This window comes from Haemaphysalis longicornis, unplaced genomic scaffold, assembly GCF_048455015.1.
Source record: "Haemaphysalis longicornis isolate Haplotype H1 unplaced genomic scaffold, Haemaphysalis longicornis Haplotype H1 scaffold_12, whole genome shotgun sequence".
Taxonomy (NCBI): Eukaryota; Metazoa; Arthropoda; class Arachnida; order Ixodida; family Ixodidae; genus Haemaphysalis; species Haemaphysalis longicornis.
The window spans coordinates 110,181,166-110,200,735 of NW_027526225.1; the positions used below are offsets into that span (position 1 = coordinate 110,181,166).

At 48.0% G+C, this 19,570-nt stretch overlaps 1 protein-coding gene and 1 non-coding gene across 3 annotated transcripts; both read left to right on the top strand.

Annotated features, from left to right (window-relative positions):
* Positions 1-55: 55 nt before the first annotated feature.
* LOC144163228 (peroxiredoxin 2-like) lies at positions 56-18,627 on the top strand. 2 transcript variants are annotated; one of them, XM_077694088.1, is made up of 7 exons: positions 56-194; positions 13,343-13,606; positions 15,411-15,515; positions 15,686-15,802; positions 16,149-16,271; positions 16,790-16,920; positions 18,393-18,627. In XM_077694088.1, exons 1-7 carry the CDS (start codon positions 133-135, stop codon positions 18,473-18,475), a joined length of 885 nt encoding a protein of 294 aa, XP_077550214.1. In that variant the 5' UTR covers positions 56-132; the 3' UTR covers positions 18,476-18,627. The 2 variants fall into 2 exon arrangements, with proteins under 2 accessions (XP_077550214.1, XP_077550212.1); XM_077694086.1 differs by having other exon boundaries at positions 15,411-15,548; positions 18,393-18,615.
* On the top strand, positions 1,225-1,295 carry Trnag-gcc (transfer RNA glycine (anticodon GCC)). The gene has a single exon. It is a non-coding gene; the product is annotated as a tRNA-Gly (tRNA).
* Positions 18,628-19,570: the final 943 nt, after the last annotated feature.

A 19,570-nucleotide genomic window follows, 5' to 3' on the forward strand; every position in this document is an offset into this window, starting at 1 on the left:
AGGGCCGAGTCCTATTTATAGGGTGTGTACAACCGCCGACCCCGGTCGCCCGGCCCTGGCCCGCACGGGCTGTAACAGTATGCACGTACTACGACAGCCGAGGCCCGGCTTGGACTCCGTGGTGGCCCGCGAATGGGGTCGGCCTGCTACCGCGCCTCTGAGGCGTACGTCCTGGGAGCTCTGCCTCGCAGCAAGTAGGCCCTGTCGCTCATCTTTCTAACCTCCAGTCTTATACCCACTCCACAGAAACGGCATTTTCATAAGACTGCATCCGCGGTAACTTTGGACAGAGAAAAGCTTACCAGTTTTTTTGCGTCTGTTAGTATTACTGGGTTGCAAGTTATTAATGTGTGCACGTTTGTATACCGATAATTTGGTGCAATAGATGCGTTTGGAGATTGCGGATCATATGAGTAGAGGAAATCCGTGATACAAGGCATTCGTTCCATCCCTTTCTTACGGCTGCTCTAGATTTCTCATGCCTTATACTGGCATTTGTGTGTGAAGTCATTGTATCTTCCAATCTCTATATCAGATTAAGGACTGTTTCTATTCTTGTCATCGTAGAACGATATTGGGTACACTGAAATTTGCCCTCTCGCGTATGCGGGCTTACGTCACAACATTCCCATCCTCATCCTCGTCATTTCACTATTTAGAGGATCACCTACTCCTCGCTGGAATTAGTGATTGATTGATTGATTGATTGATTGATTGATTGATTGATTGATTGATTGATTGATTGATTGATTGATTGATTGATTTAAAGCGCCGACGCAACGCAGGCGATGAGGCGTGCCGTAGTGTAGAGCGCAGGATTAACTGTGGCCACCTGGGGATCTTTAACCTGCGCCGAAATCTCGTACACACGGGCGTTTTTGCTTTTAGCCTAATCAGAAAAGCGGCCGCCGCGGCCCGGAATCGAACCCGCGATCTTGTGTTCAGCAACACAACGCCTTGGCCACTGAGCCACCGCGGCGGGTAGTTTGTGAGTGAGTGAGTGAGTGAGTGAGTGAGTGAGTGAGTGAGCGAGTGAGCGAGTGAGTGAGTGAGTGAGTGAGTGAGTGAGTAGCGCGTTTGGCAGTGCAGATATGGAAGTAGAAGAGCTTGAGTTCTGCTGGATTATAGTTATTTTTTATAGAGTCCACAATCCGACAGCGAAATTTTGTGCAGAGTAAACTATCGCAATAATCGCTCCATAACGAAGAACCTGCTCATTTACCTGCGTCGGTGGTTCAGTGGTAGAATACTCGCCTGCCACGCGGGTGGCCCGGGTTCGATTCCCGGCCGACGCATTTCTGTTTTTTTTTCGTTTCCTTTTTGCGTGCCGAAATGTTGGCCCTTTTATCCAAAATATAAGCATTTTGACTGGCTTTCTTGCTGTAACTGCCTATACAATAACGGTCATGGCCTAGCTACAGGATCCGTATATATGCGCGCGTGTGTGTGTACGAGAGCGGGAGTCCTTGATGCGGACCCTACTTACGATACTGCTCGTCACGTTAATGAGAACTGGGACAAATTTTTCTGTTCATCACAAGGAATATTATGACACTGCTCCCTTTGAGGTATCATCTGCAAACCTCAGTAACGGCACGCAGCTTTGACGTAGAACGAGCGAGACAGCGCCAGATAATTGTTTTTGCGCAACTCTATAAGCAGCGACCAGGGTACGCTAGACGAACACCGAACGCTTCCAAGGCTGCCCGTATATCGCTCAGGAGGTTGCGCAAGCATGGCGCTTTTCTGTTTCCCGTTCTGCCTCCATATCTTGGCTTTCCTTTCCGCACGAGAGGCGATGCATGCACATTTTTCTTTCTTGTTCCCATCAAAGGACAGCGTGGTGAAGCACAGTCGACAGGGAATAGGTGCCAAGAAAACAACGGGGGGAGGGTAAGATGAAAAAATTTGTTTGGAATTAATTATAGTTCACTACAAACAAAACAAAAAAGTGAAATAAAAGGAAATGTCAAATTTTAATTAATACTTACAAACGCACGGAACCGCCCCTCAAGGTTTTATTAAAGACGTTTCGGCTTCCACACGGAAGCCTCGTTCAACAAGTTGAACAAGGCTTTCGCATACGGATGCTGAAATGTCTTTTTTAATAAAACTATATTTGGTCGGCGGTCCCCCGCGTTTAACAAGAAATGTTCCCCCCACGACACAATATTTCGTGAAACGTGAGATTTCAAAAATTCAGATTTGAATTTTACCGAGCCTAAGCACTTGTGTGGGCCATGATGGTTTCCGAGATCAACAGCTACCACAACGGTAAACCAAGTAATCTGCATACTTTCGTCAGGTACGGCAGAAAAACCTCAAGGACCATCCATAACCGGACGCACATTGGCCACATGTAAAACAGGTAAACAAATTTGGCGAGATTGATGGATTGGTAGAGGCAAGACGCCCTGGCGGGGAAAAGGAGATGTAGGCTCCATGAGTGAATTACAAGGCAGCAACGACATGAATATCACACGTACCCGTTTCCTTAACGCCCCCCGCCCTTCCTCCTCTATGTTGAGTGTTCCAAATTAACTGAACATATTTTGCGTTCTGTAAAATGTAGCAAGTACGGCAACCGCAATTTCACTTGTCTATCTCTCACGTGAAATACGGGCGATACCGTGACGGTAATCGAAAGCGATATACGCAAGGTACGTAAGCAGTGTTTGAGGACTCTCTACAACTCCAGATAAGCAGCGATTAACGTTGACATGCAGCGCTCACTCACTATGTACTTTTGTGTCCACTGCAACATCACCATGATAAGAAGCGAAGCCGCTAGCAAACCCTTCGCCCACTCCCACTTCCCCAAAACTGAAAGAAACCTCCCACTATTTTCTTTTCTGTCTGACAATCAGAAACGGTAAATTTCGACACTTACCGGATGACGGCGCAGATAAGCAGGCCTTCTTACTTGGGCGGTGTTGCTTCACGTCGCCGATAACTACCACCACTTCACAGAATTACGCCACCGCAGGGGGGCTTGCGATACGGCCTTGGGCAGCGGTCGGTCAAGGTGCGTTGTCGTCGCTAATTGTTGGACTAGGGATGCCGGAAATGCTTGATAAGCACCTTTCTCTTGATAAGCACAGTCTCTTGAGCTTCACTTTCATAATCCACCACCATTTCTTTTTTTTTTTTTTGGACTAGGGATGCCGGAAACGTGCGATAAGCACCTCGTATCGACGAAATCTCACTATCTTCCATTCCTGCTTTTTCAGTCTCTTGAGCTTCACTTTCGGCATCCACCATTTCTCGGCATCCACCATTTCTTCTTTTTTTTTATGGCAGCTGTTCACAAGCTCGAATATGGGTCACCACGTTTCTGAAGGTTACGTAGCACGCCGAACTTAGTTGAACTGTTGTTGCTACACCCGGATACAAGTTAAGAACTGCAGTAGCTCACGCGGTGTATCACTCCGCGAAGTGACGGCCCCGGATGTCAGCTCGGGCGCGCGTTTTGAAAGGAGATTGCGCTTAATGCGTGACATCGCCTGCGTTTTGTTTGCTCGTCGTCGCTGCAGTAATTTGTAAGCAAGGTTAGGTGCGAGAAATCACGGAAACTACTCACGTCATGTTCAAAATACTCGTAGTATGGCGCGCTATGCCGCCCGTGGAGGAACAGCCGGGTGGGGTGATGAGGCGCAGTGGAAACTTCCGTTGCCGTTATTAAGTTGTACTCGAGCACAGGTCGCTGACCCCGAAGACTCCAAGAACGTCGGAGGGACCCTTCACGTTGTCTGATACCAGGCTTCACATTATTCTGCAATTTTATCAGACATATATACATATCTTGCACTGACTTCATTGTAGCGGCCATCTTGGAGCAGTACGGGGGAATGCTGTGAACTTATCGGCCGCTGTTATCTCGAGAAGTGCTATGAAAACTGAGATAAGTACTGCAGAAAGGGCTGTGAAGACGTCACATGCAAGTATGCCTGCAACACTATAAAAGACATAATGAACTCAATGGAGAGTTGCAGCAGAACGGGGAGCCGGTGTCGGTGCGGTGTACCCGGTAGCGGACCGGCACTACTGCGCATGCGCAGAGGGCTGATACCAGCTGTGCGCATGTGCAGCTGCGCCTACCGGGCACCGTACCGGAACCTGTTTTCCGCTCTGCTATAACTTTCTGATATAAACCCGTACCGGCATGTACCGATAACGTACAGTAAACTCCGGTTATAAGGGATCACTTTACTGAAATTATCGCTTTTTGCGAAGTGTTTCGTAGTCTTCAGAGCAGTGTAGAGGCAGCACATCATAGCCAGTTTTAATAAAGTGTTGCTTACAACGGAAGTTTCCTGTACCTAAGATGTCGTTATTATTTAACTACTTACTTGTAGATACTGCGGTCTTGATACAATATCTTAGCAGGATGGGTTACATCTTCGTAACGAGTGCATAACATGACACACAATTACACAGACACAAAGTCGATGGCATCTAAAAAAATAGAACAATCAAACCAAGTGCGACTCCGACAAGGATAATGAGCTTTGTGAAACATCATTCGTCAGGTCATTCCAGTCTACAATGGTAAGTGTGAAAAAATTAAAACAGTTATTTCGCGGCACAAGTGGTGCAAGTGCTGTTTTCTGGTAGCATAACTTGGAGAATAGGATAAAATGTGCGACGTATCTACATGGTAGTGCCCTTTGACTAACTGAAAAAGAAATCTTAGGCGACAGATGCGATTTCTCTCGAAACTGATTGGAACCCACTTATTTTTAGAAGTGAGGAGCGACCGTATGAGTTGGAACCCACTTCTTTTGAGAAGTTCACTTATGGAGGAGCGACCGTATAAGTTAAACCTTAATCGGAGTGCTTTCTTTTGTATTCTTTCTCGTTTTTATATATTATTCCTAGTCAATGGTCCCAAATGAGAACTGGGTATTCCATTATTGGGCGAATAATTGAATTGTAAATATCACGAGGTTTACTGCTCATACGATCCGGGAAGACGACGCACAAGCATGCGGTCGGGCATAATGCTGTATTCGCATCACGCATGCATTCGCCCGCATGCCGGGCAGAAGCACAAAGCGTTTTCTAAGCTCTTTCGCATCTATTTGTTTATTTACCCTTTGTTTATAGGCGTCGCAGCGGGATCTCATTTAAAGTATTCAGCTCATTAGCTTAGATTCAAGGTAAAATTGTCGATCGGCTGTTCGCTTTTTTCACATCGCGCGATCTTACGGCCGACAGGTCCAAACATGTGTGACGTGTCTTGAATTTCCAACGAACTCCGGTGCAGTCTCTGCCATTGTCGTCGTTGCGTCTCCCGCGTTGACGGCATTATATTCTGTGCATTGGAGGAACTACTGTCGCGAATTACGCCTGACGTCTCGAAGAAGTTTTAATGTTCTAGCACGTATTTTATGCGCCGGTGGTCCATATGGGGTGCGAGGAACTCCGTAGCGGGAAAGAAAGGTTGGCGGACTGGTTTCAACTCCCATGCAGACCACGAAGACAAAATGAAAGTTTGGCTTATTAAAAAAGTCTGCTTTGTCCTTGCAACAAGGGAACAATATTGTAATCTATCGTAATCCATCTTAATTAGACCTCATAATTTATTGCCATCAGTGTATAATCAACCCTTAATTAACTTATGCAAGCATTAATCATCTATTATACACGGCTGGCATTCTCTGGTTGGTTATCGGCTTCTCTTCGGGTTTTGTACCGTTTGTGCATGTGGACGCCGGGGTCCTTCAAGGTCACCTTCCGATGAACCCGAAACTCCTTCCACATCCTGCTAACTTCACCTCAAAATTTGTGGCTGTGGCGCCACTGGTGCGCCAAAACATTCTTATTCCCTATTTTCACTGATGCGACAAATTTCCAAATGCCAACAAACGTTCAGAAGAGAATTTCGTCTGTTCCAAACATTTGACATTTTGCCTCAGCAGCGAGAATACATCGTCTTGCCGCACGAGCGGCGCTGCAGCTGCGAATTAATAGGCGAAATGCGCACCACGTAGAACGGGTTTACAAAGCTTCCGCTTTAATAATCTGGCTATTGAGGAAAGCAGATGAAGCACTGGCCACTCACCACCAACTATCTCGGCGGGTCTCAATGACGTCAGAGAATCTTGTTATGACGTCACAGAATAAACATGACTGTGCGGTTATGGATGGGGCGTTTATAGTTTTTTATCTCATCGCTTCAATGCTACCTCGTAGTTGACACACCGGGCAGCCGGGTTCTCAGTGTTCCCTCTGTTGCGTCGGCGCTAACGTCGAATTCGCGAAATTTGAAAGCATATCGTTACTTCTAGAGTGTTGGTTATAGAAAAAAAAAAACGCCTACGGGGCTGAAACGAAGCTGAATGGGTTAACAAGGGGTAGTTCTTTCAAATAAACAACGCCGTATTTTGTCTGAATGATCCCTTTAATGTGCGCCGATGGTTCAGCGTTTTTGTACGTCACCGGAATGAGGTCCTCTAGTAGTCGAACTCGTGATCTGGAGTGCAGCAGGCGGAAACAGGACAACACGCAACCGTTGTGTGTTTGGGGGAATCGGAGAGCGTACGGAAAAAAATGGCCGCGTATCCGTTGCAAATGTCGACGAGAGACGATAGTCCACTGGCGCCTCTGGCAAGTAAATGCACTCCTTCTCTTTCCCGCTCACCTCTCATGCTGTTCCTCTCCCGCCTCGTTCATCCCAAGATAACACGCTAGAGGTTTGATCAAGTTAATTTAAATTTGCCGCGTTCCACTGCTCCAGTCCGGGTGCCGCGACGCCAGCGCTGCCGTACCATGGAGACGCGCGTAAATCGAGGCACCCGACTCAACGTTTATAGAACCACGTTGCCCTGCTCCACGAGCGTTCCAAGCGGAACGCGAGACGTCTATAGTTCATCTCACAAGCTACCTGCAGCACTGTGGAGGCTACATTGTTGTCCCCCTCAGGGCGCCTAACTCACCGCGAAGGAAGCGACAAAAGGCGCTGGGGCCGTGCGGTGCCACTTGCCGAGAGGGGAGAAGGGAGTGTCCTTTCAGGACCCGCTTCACGGCGGATTAGGCGCCCTCAGCGGGCGCACTATTGATAACAATGTAGCCTCCACAGTGCTGCAGCTAGCTTGTGAGATGAACTATAGTGGAACCTTTCGCTGCTTTTGCCGTTATTTTTTTTTTAATTCCATCAGGTAGCGCGGGAAAGAGCAGGTGATGGTTTTCTGCAGTTGATATAGTATTTTATTTGGTATCGCCAAAAGCAAGCACTCGTAATTTTTAATAAAGGAAATATTACTCATGTATTGATTTTCTGCCTTAATTATGTTTGCGAAATGTCTTGTTCTTGTTCAACAATGTTGGCAAATATGAACATTAAAATTGGATTTAGACGTTCAGATTTGGCTATGACTATAGAAGACCATTGCGCACCATGTGCTCAGTTTGGCCGGCTGGCTGAATCTAGCGACAGACAGACAGACAGACAGACAGACAGACAGACAGACACAGACAGACAGACAGACAGACAGACAGACAGACAGACAGACAGACAGACAGACAGACAGACAGACAGACAGACAGACAGACAGACAGACAGACAGACAGACAGACAGACCAAAATTTTCCCGTTGAAGTAGACCAAGAAAGACTATCGTATTTAAAAGCACGCAACGAGTACGGGGGTTGGCAAAGGCAGCGGGCGACCAGTCACGTATATATATATCATTGCTGTGGAACAGTGCAGTATCCACCTTTTTACCGCCGCCGTTGCGGCTCGTGATGTCCCAGGGTCACGCTAGGTGCGGTCTCCGTGGATCCATTGGCGACTTCAGGGACCTGTATATGGAGTCGTGACAATGAGTCTGTCGCGGCGCAGAGGTGTTTCGTATAAGAGGTCGTCTTCCGCTTTCGGGAAGCCCACGAGAGTGTTCCTAAGTTTGTGGTCCTATAGGTAAACCTGTTCCCGGTATCTTTACCATGCAGCAAGCTTTAGAGCGGTTTAGAGTAAAAGCTGCCTTAGCAAGACTACCGATACAAAATAAAACCTTGTGTAATTTGAAAGGAATGAGCTTTAGGAACTGACTCTACTCATTTCGGCTCCGAAAGACGTTGTTTTCGGAAAGTAAAAAAAAAATCGCTAATACTGAAAAAAAAAAAAAAAATCGAATTTCGTGCTTGACAACGTCGGCAGTGACATAACAGGAGAATTAGAAGAAAAACGGTTACAGATGTGTTAACTCCATGTTCATATTGAAGTGGTACCATCAAACGAAATCATGCGCTACAATCGCACAGTAACGTGTCTCCGCGGTAGCTTTGGTAGGCGGAAGCCAATCGCACGAACAAGCCACTGTGATGTCATAATGACCGGACTAGAAAATGGTGGTGGTTTTGTTGAATATCTAAAATAATTGTTTGAAGTGTGATTTGAAGTTGGTATCAATGTATTAGGACGAAGCACACTTTTTGGTGAACGAAACTTCCATTTTGCCATAAGGTCTGGCGTGCGCCGCCTACAGAGCCTGTCGTTTCCAGCAATTCGATGCAAAAGTGCGTAGCTATTGTGCACAACGAGTTTGCCACGCAGTGCGCGTGCCCTACAGGTTAATGAGATTCCTTCACCTGCGGCTTTGCGAGAAATATGCAAAACCGCTTCAATAAAGTTTTTTCGTGAAAACTGGGGAAGCTATCCTTGCATATCCTTACACATTACGTGGTGACATTACGAACGTGCAGATTTCAGTATCTTTTATACATTCGTTGAATTTCCAATGAACCAATAATAACGGGAAGTAATACAAAGTATTCGAACGGAACGAAAATATACGGAACAAATACTAATGACGGAAACCACCGTTCCAGTTCCCGCTCTTTGAGAATTTTGTGCTGACTGTTCTGTGTATGTTGGCCCTTCTTCCAAGTCTCCTACATAGCTGCTGCCTGCTCAGTTTTCCTGTATATTTATTGCGCACAAAATGTTTTCATTGTTTATCGTCATTGTACGATTGCTTCTATTTCCCAGGCAGTGGTATGTTCGCACGCAGGTCACACAAATAGGGAAGGTAGCGACGGAGCAGTAGCGACGTGGCACCGGTAATGAACGCAGTTTCAAAGACATCGAAAACTTGAATTCGCACCGGTTATTTTTAACAATATGGTCAAGTACATAAAATGTTAGTTGCAACGATGGCTTGCACGATGGCGGGACATTTAACATTTAGTGGCACTAGCCGGGAGGAGTAGCCTGAGCTCCACGACGATACGCTGTGTGCGTACTGAGACTGAAAAAAGAAGAAAAGAAAGAAACGCAGAGGCGAGATCCCTTAAATGCCATCGTTTGTTAACAGCTTCACGCTACGGGAAAACATAAGGTATTTGAACGCAGTGCAGCTGCTTCTGCGTACAATCTCTAAGTCAGGGGTCTCAAACTCACATGAGGTAGCGGGCCGCAGTCACGAATTTTAGTCCCGCAAGGGCCGGAATAGTCCAGAAGGGTTAAACGAGGGAAGGGTGGTAACAAAATGTGAGATAACGCTGCCATTTGAAAGAAGCAAGTAGGCATTTCCCACATGTTGTACATATGCTTGGTCATTCCTGAATAGAATTGGCGCCAGAATTTGATACACATATTGATACCGATCTACCGGATGACTAAAATGGTGACGCCGATTCTGAAATATAAAATATTTGTTCCACAATTATGCTTCAACACATGGTGACCGCATTGAATGCCTCATAAAAGGCTTGAATGCAGTTGCGTCTGTGTATCTTACTAGAATAAAGCGTTATTGATAGTAATAAACGAGAAAATATTGCGAGTATCATTTAGGAAAGTCACAAAACTTTATTCTTTAGGAAGAACAATACAGCTGCTATTGTTCTAAACATGCTGGCTTGATGCCTGGCAACGCTTGGCTGCGACTAGAAAAGAAATGTCCGCATGAACTTCTTGCGCGGAAACGATCCTCATGGTCGATCGCAGATGCTCCTCAGCCATCCTCGACCGGAGAGCTGACTTGTTTACCTTCAACATGGAAAACAGGTTTTCGCACAAGTAGGTGCTTCCGAACATGGCAATGATCATGGCAGCCTGTTTACGTAGCGCCGGGAAAGTCGCATCGTCAAGAAACCTGTAGAAGTCTGGTACAGCCACGTCCTGAAATGCCTACTTCAACGGGGTGTTAGCGTGCAGCTCAAAAAGTTCCATCTGTAGCTCGGGCGCGGCACCGTCCACCGGCACCGAAAATGGCAACGAAAAAATTCGGAATTCATCGGCGAGGCTGGTGATGTCTTGGAAGCGTCCCTCGAATTCTCTTTGGAGATCTTGAAGGAGGTTAGCGAATTTATCCCAGGATTGTTTATCCACGTTCTCCAGCGACTTCAGGGTTAGCAAATGATCAAACTTCTGAATTCTCATCTGTATCTCCCAAAGATGCAATTTTAATTGAAAAGCCTGAATGTCGTCATGCATTTTGTGACCCGTTTGTTTTTTGCCTTAAGTAAAGTTGAGGCAGTTTAAATGATCAGTGATATCAGTGAGGAGCGCAAGGGAGACAAGCCACGTTTCGTCTGACAGCTCAACAATGGCCCTTTTCTTGGTCTTCATGAAGGCGTCAATTTTCTCGCGGAGATCAGAAAATCGTTTCAGCAGTCTTCCACGACTCAGCCATCGCACCTCTGTATGGTACAAAGTTTCACCATATTCGCTGCAACCACTTCTAAAAGAGTTACAAATTGGCGGTGGTTAAGAGCTCTTGAACGGATGAAGTTCACTGCGCTGAGTACGATTTCCATGACGCTCATCATTTGCAGAGACTTGCCGCACAGCGCTTCTTGGTGCAAAATTCAGTAAACCGCGGCAAAGTGACTGATGATTGGTGAGCCCGTTCTTGCATCCCACCATTGGTGGCGCACCGTCTGTAGCCAAACAAACCAATTTGTCCCATGGTAGTTCAGCGTGTTCGACCGCTCTTTCGAGAACAGAAAGAATATCCGCCCCTGTGCTAGTGCCTTTCATTGGGATTAAGTCCAGGTGTTCCTCAGTGACGTTCAGGTTTTTGTCGACACCCTTTACAAAAATAGCCCATTGTGCGTTGTCTTCAATATCAGTGCTTTCATCCACTGCAATAGAGAATGCTTCGAACTGGTGGCATCGGTTGAATAATCCTTTTTCAATGTCTCCACAGATCTCGTTCCTTCTGTGGGTGACTGCGTTTGGAGGGAGAATTATTTTCTCGAATGTCTTGCTCATGTTTGGACAGGTAGCTTCAGCGACTCCGAGCAGGCACTGCTTCACGAACATACCTTCAGTGAAGGGCGTGGATGATTCGGCGATAAGCTCAGAAATGACGAAGCTTGCCCTTACCATTTCGTCGCTTGCTTTGGCTGACTTTTGAACAGATTTGGCTGCTTTCCCAACGCCGCCTTCAGTTGAATCATGGTGTGCTCGCTAACGTTGCCAGTAAGAGCACCATACATCTCGTGATGGCAAGAGATGAAGCGGCGTCGAACATTGTACTCTTTCGGCACAGCCACAGTCTGGTGGGAGACTAAGCACAACACCTTGTCTCTTGATTCCGCGAAGAAAGTTCCCATCGCTCCTTAAAGCACCTTTTCTCGCCTTCCACTTTGCATTTTGCAGACTGCTTGGACAACGACATTGTGGCACGTTAGACTACCACTGCAGAAACCTTCGTCGTTTGCAGATCTTCCAAACAACAACAGGTCAAAAACACACCTGTCACATTTACGGAGGTGACAGGTGCGTAGGAGCACAATTATGTAGTGCGCTCTCTCATGATTGACTTGGGGCGCCGCTATACCTTTCACAGTGCTGTCAACAGGTTGCGAGTCGGAGGATAGGCGCTTAGTTTTGAGTCTCGATATGAGGCGTTTGATGTCTGGAGGTACGCAGTTCCGACGTTCCATGTGCAGTCTTTTCCTCAGCAGCGCGACGTTGCTCTCTCCCCGGCCATACATAACGCTGCGACCCGCCCTTAAACGCACGTGGGCGCATTTTGGAGCCCAAACCCAGAATCCAACGCGTGGCTGCACCCTTTTCGCCACATCTGCAGCGAAGTAAAAGTGTTTGACACGAAGACAAACAGGAAAGCAAATATCCGCAAACACCACACAACGCCCGGAAACCTTTGCACTTTCGCAGAAGCCTGGAAATCTCCAGTCAAGGCGCCGTCTTCTCATTAGCGGCGTGCAGCCCCGTTCGCAAGGTCATAAAACGCCGCGGGGAGTTTTCCCGCGGCCTGTTCTCGTCCAGCCCTGTGCGCACTGTATGCAGTGCTCGATTCACAAGTCTCAGTTGCTTGCGACCATTGTGCACCGCGCCCGACTTAACGGTGCCCGAATTGAGGGCCTGTGGAAAAAAAGGGTGTCCACTCTGGTAACGCAAAGCAATCATAGACGATATCCACGCGTTTTCGAGCAGTCTCTGGCCATCTGCGTCTTTGGCTCTGCAAGCAGGGGCAAGCAGGGCGCCCACTCACGCATTTGCTTAAAAAACAAAAAAAATGAACCAAGACACTCATGAGAGGCCCGCGGGCCGCAATAAAGAGGTCCGCGGGCCGCATGCGGCCCGCGGGCCGCGTGTTTGAGACCCCTGCTCTAAGTGGTCTTTCTCTTTACGAGTGTCCACGTGGCGCATTAATCCGGATCACCATTCGGCAGCAGGTTCAATCAACATTCAAAACTCCCGCCTTAGTGTCAGCTCTTGCCGTGAGGCCCAGTAGCCCGGGTTTGATCCAATACTCCGTCCAGCAGAGTGGCGCTCAACACAAACAATATATACAAAAAGCACCACTCTGCCACGTGCTCATACCTGCTAGTGGTTTGTATACGCTTTAAAGCGGTGTGTTCGTATACAGTTCAGGATCACCGTGCGAAGTGTGTTCCCGCTGGCCGAGAGAGCACTTTGAGCCCGTGTCTTATTTGCTTCGCCGTTCATGCTGCTAGACGTGGTCTGACGGTCTTTTTGATCTTCATGGAGTCGCAGGAGGGGGAGGTGGGGGCACTGGAAGGTTTATGCCATGTAATTTCAGACATGGTCTAACGAATATGTTCGTGGTTATCTGTACTGCGTGGATAGTACCAGAGTCCTTCAATGGACTCTGATAGTACTTTGCGCAGTTCATTGCTGAAACGGCCGTACTGTTGTATAAAACGTTTGAAAATAGCCGCCAATGTTTTGAACCGTCTGACCCATTTTTCGACACCACTGGCTTGCGAGGTCAGCTTCTGCTGGTCGTGAACAGGTGGAACGAGTGTGGACGGTGTACCAAAGGTATATTCGGTGTGTAAGTAGTGCTTATGAACTTTTCTTCTTGTTCATGCTGATTAGTTCACGCGCTGGGCGGTTGTTCAGGTTGACGGGTGTACCGCCAGCGATCGCAGCGACCGAGCTAGTCAGCGTGGCACGGGACGTGCGGGAACAGCCTCTGCGCCAGACTGCAGCAGCAGCAGCAGTGGCGGGGGCACCGCCGGCTGACAGAGAGGACGACGTAGAAGCGACCCCTTGGGTTAGGACCCCGCCCAAGGAGACCCCGCCGGTTGGAACTCCCCGAACGAAGAACATGTCCAATTTCGCGGACCCTACATCCGCAATTCCCATGGCGATTCCCTACGTGACGTGAGTGCACTACCAACGCTTTTACAACAGCCCGCGTACGAGCGGACGCACGCTAAAATATGTCCGCGCGTACGGCCCCGTCCCCGCGCGTACAGCACAGCCCCCAGTGCATGCATCACCACCGCCATTCCAGTTATTCATAATCGGTAACCAAGCTGGGATAACCAATCCGGGAACTAAGCCGCGGAACCAAGCCGAGATTACTCTTATCGCGCGCGCAGGGAGTTCACCTGAAGCTCGAGCCGGCGATCGTTCATCTCGAACCAGGCTTTATAGGTATAGCGTCACGCGTACAGCCAAAAGGTGGCTGTTCGAGCTCTCTAGGCAGACGTGCTGACTTTACCGGGCCACGAGCTAACCAGGAAGCCTGAGGATTTAATCTCAACCGGGCTTAAAGGGCCCTGCAACCCTTTCGACAATTCTGTCACCCTTTCATTCGTGCCTCCAAGCGATATCGCCAGCACGGAGCGACACTGCGTGAATTGCTCGTCGCACCAGATACGCCTTCCGTTTCTGCTTTGCTTCTGTGGCTTTATTTTTAAAGTTGCTAAGGAAAAGCGTTCATTGCTGCAACACGAGCGGTAGAAGAGCGTCATGACCGGGAAAGGGATAAGAGCTGTAAGTTTTGGCTGAGGTATACACTTTGCGACCCCACAATCTAAGTACTGCTGTGTTGGGTGAGTACATTACAAAAACGTTAAAGAAAGTGTTGCAGGGTCCCTTTAAGAGGTGTAACGCAATTATAGATGCCATGAACAGCTATCATTCAAGCATTTTGAAACATCTCGTATTTCGAGCATTCGCTGCCTATCCAAGCAGTTACACGTTTCGACCTTTGGTCTTTTCAAAGGGTTGCAGAAAATTTTCAGATTGCCGCCATTCCAGAAACTTATCAGCGGGTTATTCTGCTGCGGTAAAGCTGTAAAAGCTACCACGCTAACGAGATATATGCGTGTGTACAGGAACGCATAGTCGCACAGCTTCGACGGTATGGTCGTGCGCTCTCCACCGTGTGACACTTTGCGCCTTACGCTGTGCGCCCATAGTAATTACAGCTTTAGGAAACTGACGTTTTGTCACGCCCGAAGCAGCACTACAATGCGGAATAGTGTGCCGTTATCGCTTTTCTGGTACCGCCACCCTCGACACTGAGTGACCCCATTTCTCTCGCCTCTTCCCCCATGTAGAATGCAGTTGCAAGACAGCTGCCCGCGCGCTCGCTCGCTTTGCCTTGCGTATTTAGAACCTCTCGTTCCTGAGAGAACACCTGTTGGTCATATTTTGTAGCGTGCGCTACACTGGCCGAGGTTGTGCAGTTTCGCGTGGCTCCTGGAGAGCCGTGATGCGCATGCGCGAGGAGCAGTGACGTCACACGGCGCACAGAACGTTACTCGCTGCCCGGCGTCTCTCAAACCCCCTACGCGCCCAGCGTCTTCGCCGACCTCCGTTCCGCACGTGGCGGCCCGGTACACTTGATGATCATGCGAGGGGTGGCGGGGTGTGGAACCGAGGGCTCGTGCGTCGCAGCAGCACCGGCGTGCGCCTAGCTGTGGAAACAGCTTAGCTCTGGGGCGATTGGTGACGCTGCGCAGGAGCCGCTTAATAAATATACATGTCACATAATGCGCAGACCGTGCGCATGTCATTGAAGCAGCAGTAAGCATGATAATCAAGCTAATCTTAGACAACCAGGAAAGCTCAGAATAACCAGCTGAACCTTAGCTCACGCTACGTACATACATCCTGGCATAGCCGAGCTAAGCCACTTCTAATTGTTTTTGTTTTTTCATTCTTGTGAATTCAGGGACATGGTGGTGCCTCAGCTGACGACTCCCGCGCCCGACTTCTGCGGCACCGCCCTCGTCTATGGCCAGTTCAAGGAGATCAAGCTGTCCGATTACAAGAACAAGTACCTCGTACTGTTCTTCTACCCGCTTGACTTGTGAGTAGCAACTTGTTCTTCCTTCTCGCATTGTTTTGTGAGCGCAGTTTTCATACCGGCATTCGTGAAGCACCACTTACCTAGTTTTTTTCAATTAAAATTTTTGCGCATGCGTGCTTGCGCGTATACCCTTTCAGCACTTTCGTCTGCCCCACGGAGATCATCGCCTTCAGTGACCGCGTGGAGGAGTTCCGGAGGGTCAACTGTGAGGTCGTGGCGTGTTCCACCGACAGCCACTTCTGTCACCTCGCCTGGTAAGAGCGATTTTGTCGTGGCTGCAGACTAGCAGCCACGACTAGCACACTTCAAGAAGTGTGCTAGTAGTTTCTATGGCATGCATGTATGTGTGCTGGCAGTTAATCTCGGTCTGTTGGTAAATACCTTGGTTGTCATTAAAGTTTAATAAATTCCACGGAACCTAACCACTTCTTATATTATAAAGGCTTAGGATTTTGTTTATCCATTGTCGCTTTTCCACTTAATTTGGTCCGATTCAAACGGTTGCTTGTCCTTATATGCCTATCCCAGGGATACCATCCTGTTCATACACTTGTGCCGTTACTGCAACAACAATCCTGCTCCTTTGCTGCCTCGCTGCAGGACCAACATTCCACGCAACCAAGGTGGCGTTGGCCAGGTGAACATCCCGCTGCTTGCCGACAAGACCATGAAGATTGCGAGGGCATACGGCGTCCTCAATGAAGATGAGGGCATAGCCTTCCGGTCAGTAAAATCCGCCGTGCCACTTCCCTTGTCCGTTCATTTGTTTTGCCGCCATGCCCCCTCTGTCTGCAAGGCACATCAGTTACTCAATATACTGCTGTGCCACTCGCCATAGGCCCCATGTTTAAAATAGTCCGCGGTATCCCCCCCACTGCCCCTCCTTTCCCTCGCTGTATACAAGCAGTGGCGAACAGAGGGCAGCTTCACGAAGCGCCATCTGTAGCATATTTCTTGCAGCATAATGCCGCCCCCCCCCCCCTCCCCACGGAAAAAAATGTGTGGTTGCGCAAGTAGACAGTGCCTTATTTATCGTTTTCTAATTTGAAAAGCAACCTCTATTTTATTAAGTAAGTGTTTCGCAATGTTTCGATTTTCTTTCCTACGGGCAGAACCAGTAAACTTTCCCTCGGCTCTAGTGAGGCAGGGGTGCTCGAATGGCCTTGATTCTGCGGTGGTGTAACTTGAAGAACTGTGATCTGGATCACGTTGTCGACTTGCCGCCGTCTTTCTCTTCCCAGTGCCCTGTTCATCATCGACAAGCAGGTGCGATTGCGCCAGGTCACCATCAACGACGTCGGGGTCGGCCGTTCCGTCGACGAGGCCCTCCGGCTTGTGCAGGCCTTCCAGTACGTCGACGAGCATGGCGAAGGTGAACGCTTGTCTCGTCCTATACCCCTGCTACACTGGCATGTGAAATGACTTCGAACCGGCTGCCATTCGACTCGGTTGAGGGGCTTCGAATGCCCTTCAGAATACCCTGTGCTCCACTATAATTTCGATGGGATTTGAAAGCTCAAACAATCGCTCGCCGTGGTGCATGGCGCGTCTCCTGTCGAGTTCTGTTCCTACACAATAATGCAACAACCAAATTTAGCAGCAGCTTTGGCAGTAAAATATTATCAAATTATTAATGACGCAAGCTTTGACACAGTCATTGCTAATTCTAAACCGCAATTAAGGAATTTTTATATACTTTGGGTGCATGTTTTGTTTTGTTCTCCTGGTTTGTTGCTTGCTCGCATTGGTGATGAGGGTATGGAATTATTGCATCTTGGTATGATGATTTAATTGACTGAAAAGTAAGCAAATTTTAGCCTCACAATTAAGAGCATTTTGTTTGTTTTAAGTACGCCAATAATATAGTGGTTAATCCTGTCCTGAAACGCTGTGCGCGAGAGGGGAAGAAATTGCATTTAGAGCCCCAATTGCCTCTAGAAATGGTCATTTCACTCGATTGTCATTTGAGCGGAATGCCATTTCAAAACTTACTTCAGCAATACAACCGCGCATTTGAGTCAAATGGCATTCGGTTTGAATGATTCGGACACCAGTGTAGCAGGGTTATTAATTCGCTTAGGCTGCCGGCTGTTGGTGTGGTATTGTCCACGATCCTGTGGGAAGTGCCATACCCCCCTTTTTGTTCCGATCGAATATCCCCACAACCGTTGCACAAATCGCTAAATATACTCTGCAATTACTACTGATCAAATGGGCTCGTGTGGCGCGGTGTACTGGTAAAATATGAAATACCTTCCTTAAAAATAATAATTCGAAGTTCGTACATTTTGTAGTTTTTGTAGCTGACTGGGCGCTTACGACTTTATGCAGCTGTTATCTACAGAAAGCTAGGAGTGAGTTAAGGGCTTAAGTTTATTATTCCAGCTCCAATTCTTCTCGAAACCTTTCCTTGAACCACAAATTTTGCATTTGCGCAACTTTTGCAGCTAGCAAACCAGTAGTCTGGAACAACCCTTACTGCCCTCCCAGCTTTTTCTAGATAGCGGTGACATACAGCTTGCAGGCCCCAAGTGTGTTGTTCTCCAGAATCTGCCAACTTTTGAGAAGTTCGAATGTATTGATTCCTTACCATGTTTCATGTGCTCAGCACACAACACTCGACGTATCAATTTATGACAAAAGCTCCAATCTTTAAAAATTTAAAACTGGCAAGCCCCCTAAATTAAGTCGAAGCGTGTTTCTACTGAGCGAAGTAGGGTGTTCTCTTTGTGGGTGTCCCGTTAAAAACCTGGGAAATATTTGTATTTTTGGAGGGAACTAACTGATGCTGAAAAGGATGATCTCCAGTTCTCAACTGCTGCTGCTTTTCTCTTGTCTCCACAGTGTGTCCCGCCAACTGGAAGCCTGGCAGCGACAGCATCAGGCCCGACCCCAGCGGCAGCAAGGCCTACTTCGCAAAACACTAGATCTGACTCCTTCAGCTACGTGCCAAAGCGCCCGCCAGGTCTCTAATTAGTTCAGTACAAGCTAATAAAACATATTCCCCCACATACCGCGTTCCAAATAGTTTCATGTCGGTGAAGAGCATGTCCTAAAAGGTGACCAGATATTGTTTGTGCTTCGGTGTAAATAGTGATTAGAGCGAGTGCGAAAATTGTCGTGTTTCATTTTCACGGACTAATGTGTTTTTAAGTGTGTTGTTTCGTTTTTCTGTTCTCGATTCACGTACGTGAGTGTTTTTCTTGCTACCTTTTGGCATAAGCAATTTCGTCTTTTCCTTCTTTGTACATTGTTAAGGTTCTCTAGGAGTGCAAGTTCTTTATACAGTAACCGACTTACCCTACTCTCCGATTTAAATGCCCAAATATATTTGTGTGTAAACAGATGAAACAAGTTAATATTCCGAACTTCGTGTCTCAGAAGTACTGTTTGAGCATGTTAAAGATTAGGTGTTGTGACCGCACAAATGTCCAAGAATGCAAGCTCAGAATGGCAGTACTTCGCTCTGGAGCCTCTTGCAGCATCTTAATACCCTTTTGACCGAACCGTATCGCAGCGCCGTGTAGCTGCACCGGCAGGAAACCAAAGGACAAGAACAGGGATGCGTGCTTGCCGACCGCAATACCCTCTCAAAATCTCAAATCAAACCGACATCCTATATGTAGATGTGGCAGAATACCGCCACCTCGATGCCTTTGCCCTCGCAGTTAACAGCCCGAATGACCCCACTGTTAAGTCCCTAACTGTCCGCACCACCATCCCGGCAGCGCCACAGGAGGCGGCAAATAGCGCTCGCACTAACCACTCGGCCGTCACCCACATAACCCCGGATTCGAAAGCGGCCATTCGAAACTTCGCCCGTGGTTACATAGCGCCTGTGGCGTCCAAACTTATTCAAAATCCCGCGACCTCCCTCGTCTGGACCCCGGCGCACACCGGCTTGGGGGAAATGAGGCAGCAGCACGAGGACTTACTATCCGTGCCGGTGCAAGCATCGTTCCCTACCACGGCGCCAGGTCATCCAGGGATCAATACCACGATATCACTGCGCACTGCCGCCT